Source organism: Trichechus manatus, unplaced genomic scaffold (assembly GCF_000243295.1).
Source record: "Trichechus manatus latirostris isolate Lorelei unplaced genomic scaffold, TriManLat1.0 scaffold00123, whole genome shotgun sequence".
Lineage (NCBI taxonomy): Eukaryota > Metazoa > Chordata > Mammalia > Sirenia > Trichechidae > Trichechus > Trichechus manatus.
The window spans coordinates 4,209,881-4,216,683 of NW_004444059.1; the positions used below are offsets into that span (position 1 = coordinate 4,209,881).

At 36.6% G+C, this 6,803-nt stretch overlaps 1 protein-coding gene across 2 annotated transcripts in view; it reads left to right on the forward strand.

Moving 5' to 3' along the window:
* The window catches only part of NELL2 (neural EGFL like 2), a 420,771-nt gene that overhangs the window by 389,667 nt on the left and 24,301 nt on the right, over nt 1–6,803 (forward strand). For both annotated transcript variants that reach the window (XM_012557904.1, XM_004384560.2), the window contains one exon: nt 5,227–5,367. In XM_012557904.1, the coding sequence (XP_012413358.1) occupies nt 5,227–5,367 (141 nt within the window). The remainder of the gene's footprint in view (nt 1–5,226; nt 5,368–6,803) is intronic.

The window sequence follows — 6,803 nt, forward strand, 5'->3', positions numbered from 1 at the left end:
GGGATATACTCAAGGTTGTACTTTGGCTCTCGTGGACTTGTTCTAATTTTCTTCAGTTTCAACTTGAACTTGGATACGAGCAATTGATGGTCTGTTCCGCAGGCAGCCCCAGGCCTTGTTCTGACTGAAGATATTTTCCATGGTCTCTTTCCACAGATGTAGTCTATTCGACTCCTGTGTATTCCATCTGGCAAGGTCCATGTGTATAGTCACCGTTTATGTTGGTGAAAAAAGATATTTGCAGTGAAGAAGCTGTTGGTCTTGGAAAATTCTATCATGCAATCTCTGGCGTCATTTCTATCACCAAGGCCATATCTTTCAACTACTGATCCTTCTTTGTTTCCAACTTTTGCATTCCAATCACCCGTAATTATCAATACATCCTGATTGCATGTTGGATCAATTTCATAACACAGAAGTTGGTAAAAATCTTCAATTTTTTCATCTTTGGCCTTAGTGATTGGTGCGTAAATTTGAATAATAGTTGTATTAACTGGTCTTCCTTGTAGGCATATGGATATTATCCTGTCACTGACGGCGTTGTACTTCAGGATATATCTTGAAATGTTCTTTTTGACGATGAATGCAACGCCATTCCTCTTCAAGTTGTCGTTGCCGGCATAGTACACCATATGATTGTCTGATTCAAAATGGCCAATACCAGTCCATTTCAGCTCACTAATTCCTAGGATATCAATGTTTATGCATTCCATTTCATTTTTGACGATTTCCAATTTTCCTAGATTCATACTTTGTACATTCCACATTGTGATTATTAATGGATGTTTGCAGCTGTTTCTTCTCATTTTGAGTCGTGCCACATCAGCAAATGAAGGTCCCGAAAGCTTGACTCCATCCATGTCATTAAGGTCAACTCTACTTTGAGGAGGTAGCTCTTCCCCAGTCATCTGTTGAGTGTCTTCCAACCTGGGGGGCTCATCTTCTGGCACTATATCAGACAATGTTCCGCTGCTATTCGTAAGGTTTTCACTGGCTAATTCTTTTCATAAGTAGACTGCCAGGTCCTTCTTCCTAGTCTGTCTTAGTCTGGAAGCTCAGCTGAAACCTGTCCGCCATGGGTGACCCTGCTGGTATCTGAATACTGGTGGCATAGCTGCCAGCATCACAGAAACACGCAAGACCCCACAGTATGACAAACTGACAAACACGTGGGGCCCTGGTGGCACAATGGTTAAGAGCTACCACTGCTAAGCAAAAGGTCGGCAGTTTGAATCCATCAGCTGCTCCTTGGAAACCCTATGGGGCAGTTCTACTCTGTCCTATAGGGTCACTATGAGTCAGAATCAACTCAGTGGCAACAAGTTTGGTGTTTTGGTTTTTATATGGAACAAAATAATCACATTTTTCCTCCCTAGGTCTGATATTCTCTGTGTATCTAACTCAATTAAATAATGTAAGGTTTGGTTCTAACTTTAAAAGTGCCCAAGAAATAATTATGTGAAATCTGTTTCTGTTTTTTACTGTTTTCTGTTGTTACACAATATGTGCATTTGTATGTTTTATGTTGATGTCCACATGTGTGTTTTAAAAATATACAAAATTCATAAATTGTGAATCAGATTTCAATTTTTCATTTACTAAATATCTACTGAGTAACTAAAGACATCCCCCCTTTTGCCGTTGAGTCAATTCCGACTCATGGCGACCCTATAGGACAAGGTAGAACTGTCCCATAGGGTTTCCAAGGCTGTAAATCTTTACAGAAGCAGACTGCCACGTCTTTCTTCTGACTAAAGACTTACCTACCTTCAAATAGCTTACAGATGAGGCTGTTGTATTAGATCTTTCATTTTAATTAGAACCATGAGCCAAATAATGTTTAAATATACCTTCTGGTGGGAAGTGCAGACTGTGGCAATTTAAGCACACCACCTTCATTTTTAATGACTTTAACCAAAACAGAAAAGTTTACATAACAAATCAAAATTAGCATGAAGTAAAAATATAAAATGAAGTGCTATACATTATTTAGCAAGTTTTTCTTTTCTGTCCTAAATGTAGCAAGTATATAATCTTGAGCCTTGGAGCATGTATACCTTTCTATGTATATGCCTATACTTGTATCTTTTATAAATTGAATTACATTTATTTTAGATGAACTAAGGCATTTCACTACATAAAGAATTACTCAGTAAATCCCTCTGAAGTGTGAATAATGGCCCCATATTATATTTTGGTGTTTTCAAAACTAGAGTCACTTGTGTACCACCGTAATAATTTTTACCATATTCACAAACCATTTATACCCGTATTTACTTAATATTATTTCTGTAATTCCTCTCACTTTTTAAATTTAAATAAAATTTCACTGCAGTGCTATTAGTATCACTTGCTGTGAATGGATATAATTCAGAAAAATAAATACGTTAATATGTAGCAATTAAAATATTTTCCCATTATGATGTAAATACCATAACACTGGTGGCGGATATATCACACTTTGAGAAACACTGTCTTATATGATTGTAAGTTTGGATTTTCATGAATATAATTTCTTAAAACAAAGCACAATTTAAGTAGATGATAAACTCAGTGAAGGCCAAGATTGCATCTGTCTTGTACATCCTTGTTTCCTTGGCACTTAGTACCTAATATATAACAGGTACTCAGTAAGTATCGAATGGTAAATTAATGAATGAAGCATGTATTTTCATATTCATCCTCTAAAATGCCACTTAATAGTAATAATTTAATAGTAAGATATTGCTGAAATTTTATGTGAAAATACACAATGGCAGGCATATTTTTGTATCCCAGTCTTCAAAACACTAAGTAATATAATGCATAGCATTTCTATTAAACTTCAGTAAGTATGTTTATAGATCAAGGAAGGTTGTCATAATGCAAATAAAGAGAGATGGGGATGAAGCACTATAGGAGTGGGCCTGGTAAATAGAAAAAGAGTGACAGAAGAGAAAAGCAGTGGGGAGTAACAATTGAAATATGTATCTATGTCATGGAGTCTGAGGTAACTCTAGGGCTATGTTAAGGCAGGAAGAAAAGACCCAATTGAAGGCTAAATATATATGAGGGAAGTTGCTTCACTGAAGAAGGCTCTGTTCTACTAATAATGACTTCCAAATCATCAACCCTAATGACCAAATTCCTCCAAAATGAGGGACTCTAAGCATCCTTTCCATGATCTTCTAATAAAACTTACCTCTAAAGCTTAAATCCCAACTTATTTTCTTTTTTATGCTCTTAAGAAATAATATAATCAATTTTATGCATCATTTGGGTTAGAAGAAAAGACTATATAAAACTAAAATGAGCATAGCATTCTGGACCCATTTATAATAGGAGTTTCATCAGTTAGGAGGCCCTTTAAGTACAAATAGGATGTTCATAAGCTCATGTGGCCTGAGTAAATGGAAGCACTCCACATCAACTATGTGTGAGATCGTCAATGGTTAGCTGATTTAGCCACTGACAATTTTGACAGTAGGAAATATTGACAGTAGGGACTGACTTTTGAGAAAAGGAACCAGAGGGGCAAACCATTTATAGTTCAGAAATAATGTTAAAATGTTGCTCCACCTTAAAATGTTACATTGGCACAAAATATTTATCTTTTAGTCTATTCTCAAGCCTAAGAGAATGTTCTGCATACTGTTTTACTAAAGGAACTTTGGACATATCAAGAAGTAAATGAGTGATGGTTTATTTTTCTGATGCTTTTTTAAAACTTATTTATCCATTTATTCATCAGTTGGTCTCTTTTGATACCAAACATCAGAAGAGAGGAAATTTAAGAGAAAAAGAATATATACTTCCAGCTACTTGGAGTCAGATGAGACTAAAATAGGAAGGGAGTGAATTCTGCCAAGTTGGAGTAGACTTTCTAGGGGAAAGGACTCTAATAAGTAGCTGGCCTTACCTTCAATGCCATGACGGACAATACCCGGTCTGGCCACTGCAGCAGGAAATATGATCCAGGTGAGGGAAGCATGTAAGAAGGACTTTGGCAGGAGAAATCTTCCACGGCGTGGGACTCAAAATCAGGGGTGGTGCATGTAGAATTTTTTGACAGTCTCAATACAGTGCCAGTGGATAATTTAATAGGGTCTGAGTCAACTCCAAAGCCCCCAGAAAATAAGGAGGTATACGAGAAGAACTGGACACTTTGTAAGGCAATTCCAGGGATTACTTTGCCCTCTGTGAAGGAAATTGAATGGAGTTGCATATTCCCACCATTCAGCAAACTGAACAGAGAGAAAAAAAGGGCTTACAACATTTGGGGAGAGTAATAAGCCTCAAAATATCTGAGACTCAAAATATGTAGGTCTCTTTGTATAGATATTTTACCAATTTCAGTCTGGGTCTGCTTGTATGAAGGAGCACACTCCTACAAGTCAGACAACTGACTTTGGTTAAATTCCCTAACTTTCTTTTGCCATGATTTTTTTCGTATGTTCCATATACTAGCTACATAAGAAGAGTTGTTTTGTTTTGTTTTTGTTTTGATGGTTGAATAAGTTAATATATGCAAAACACATTTTTAAATGACATAAATGGTATGTATCTTGAAAGAACAAAGCATATCGATCAAGCATGAATTCTCTTGCCATATGTTGGAGATGTGGTTACTAGTCAGTTTGGGATAGGCTATGCTGATGGCAATAAAAAACCTAAAATTTCAATGTCTTAAAATAACTAAGGTTGATTTCTAGTTCACATTATATGTCCATCCCAGGTAAATGAGGAATGTGCTCCACGTCATCTTCACTCAGGAACTCAGGCTGGTAGAGTGTTCAGAGTCTTGCTGGTCATTGTGATGGGGGAAGGGAAAGTGTGAATTACATACTGCATCTTAAAGGCTCTGCCAGAAAGTGATGAATTTTACTCCTTATTGTCTTAAGTCACATGGCCACACCTAACTCGAGAGACCAGGGAACTGCAGTTTGTGTCCCGAAGAAGAACTGGAAATGTTTGGTGAACAATACTGATGACTGTCACAGATGGTCTTTTTCTAGTTTCTACAGTAGAATGACTTTTCCAACAGCGAAGTCTTTAAGATGTTTCTCTTGTTACTAATACCACTATATTCTTACTGTATAGCTTTTAACAACTAAATGACCTCCTGGATTTTTTAAATTTTCATGTTCTAGGATTTTCTGGCATTAAAAATTGTAGTAGACTTGTAGCAGAATTTCTAGTTTCTGTGGACAATGGTGTAACCCCTTTTTTGCTTTCTTTTCCAAACAGACATTGATGAATGCTCTGATGGCTTTGTTCAGTGTGACAGCCGTGCTAGCTGCATTAACCTGCCGGGATGGTACCACTGTGAGTGCAGAGATGGCTACCATGACAATGGGATGTTTTCACCAAATGGAGAGTCGTGTGAAGGTCAGTACAAGACCCAGAGTTCAAGAACTCCTCTTGAATGTAAGGAATCTACAGTAAGATATAAGTAGTAGACATTCAGCTCAATTTTTATGTTATTGGTGATTTTTATTACGTGTTTACACAACAGTGATTGGAAACATGTTAAAATCTAACTTGTGTTTGCTAATTACAGTAATTAATTGATTTTTAGATAAAGTTTGTGACACTAAACCAGTTCTTTGTAGATACTTGCAACTGTTGAAGGATGTTTTTAGAATGAATGAACCCATAATATCACATAAATTCAAAAATTTATATGGCCGCACACAAAATCTGATCTACAAATAAGCAGAAAAAATAAGCAAGGAAAGTAGGATAGAGGGAAAACGAGGATAGAGGAAATACGACGATATGACAAAAATATGACCAAGGATAATATATACATTACATGCTACGCTGGGCTATTTCTAACATACTGCTTGCCTGGCAAAGTAAGAGATGCTCCACAAATGCTGGATGTTAGGTAAAGAAAGTATGGTTCCTGATTTCAAGACATTTTCAATCTAATAGGAGTGAAAAATTCAATTAAGTTATGTCTAATTACTTGCCATTAATTTTGAATTATTTTCAGTGCATTGACTATTAGACTACTTTATTCCTCTATACTCTCTTAAGGTGCAAGATTTTTAGAAACTAGGCAAAGTATAATCCTAGCCTAGTGAGTAATTGCCATGGAAACCACCCGCAATTGAAAGGCTTTGCCATCACAAGTTTGGGCACAGGAATGGAAAAACAAAACAAAACTCAAGAACTCATTATTTTTCCCATTTGTATTTACACCTTCATAGAGCAACAGCCTGAGAGAATAATGCAGCTAAGATGACAGTCAATGAAAGCTTTTGAGAATCTAACTTAATGGTACTTGACACCTAAATGATAAGATGTCTTTTATCCATGGGCCTCAAAGGGTTTTCACATGGGGAAAAGTGAAACAGAGTTGGGTGAGGGATTCCAAGGCTCACAGCACCTCTTCACCAGCAACAGCATCAGAGTCTGAACCACAAAGCTCTGAACCTTGAGCAGAGGCCTCATCTGGATTTTCATCTAAGAACAGGAATGTTTAGGAGCTAAAACCTCGCATTTGTGAATGTTCCAGAATGAATATTTTCAGCCCATTGAAAAATGCCAGGAGCCACAGATCACAGTTCAGAAGGCAGATCAAACGTTATGATTTTGCTCTTCCTAGGTAGCTACTTTGCCTGTATTCTGTAGAGTTTTGTGGGGAAAAAGTGGTCAGAGCTACTTTTTTTCTTTCATGATCAAGTGAGATTTATTCCAAGAATGCAAGTTTGGTTCAACATTAGAAAATCAGTCAATATAATACAACAGATTAATAGAACAAATGAAAAGAAGATCATCTCAATAGACAAAGAAAAGACATTTGATAAAATCCAGCA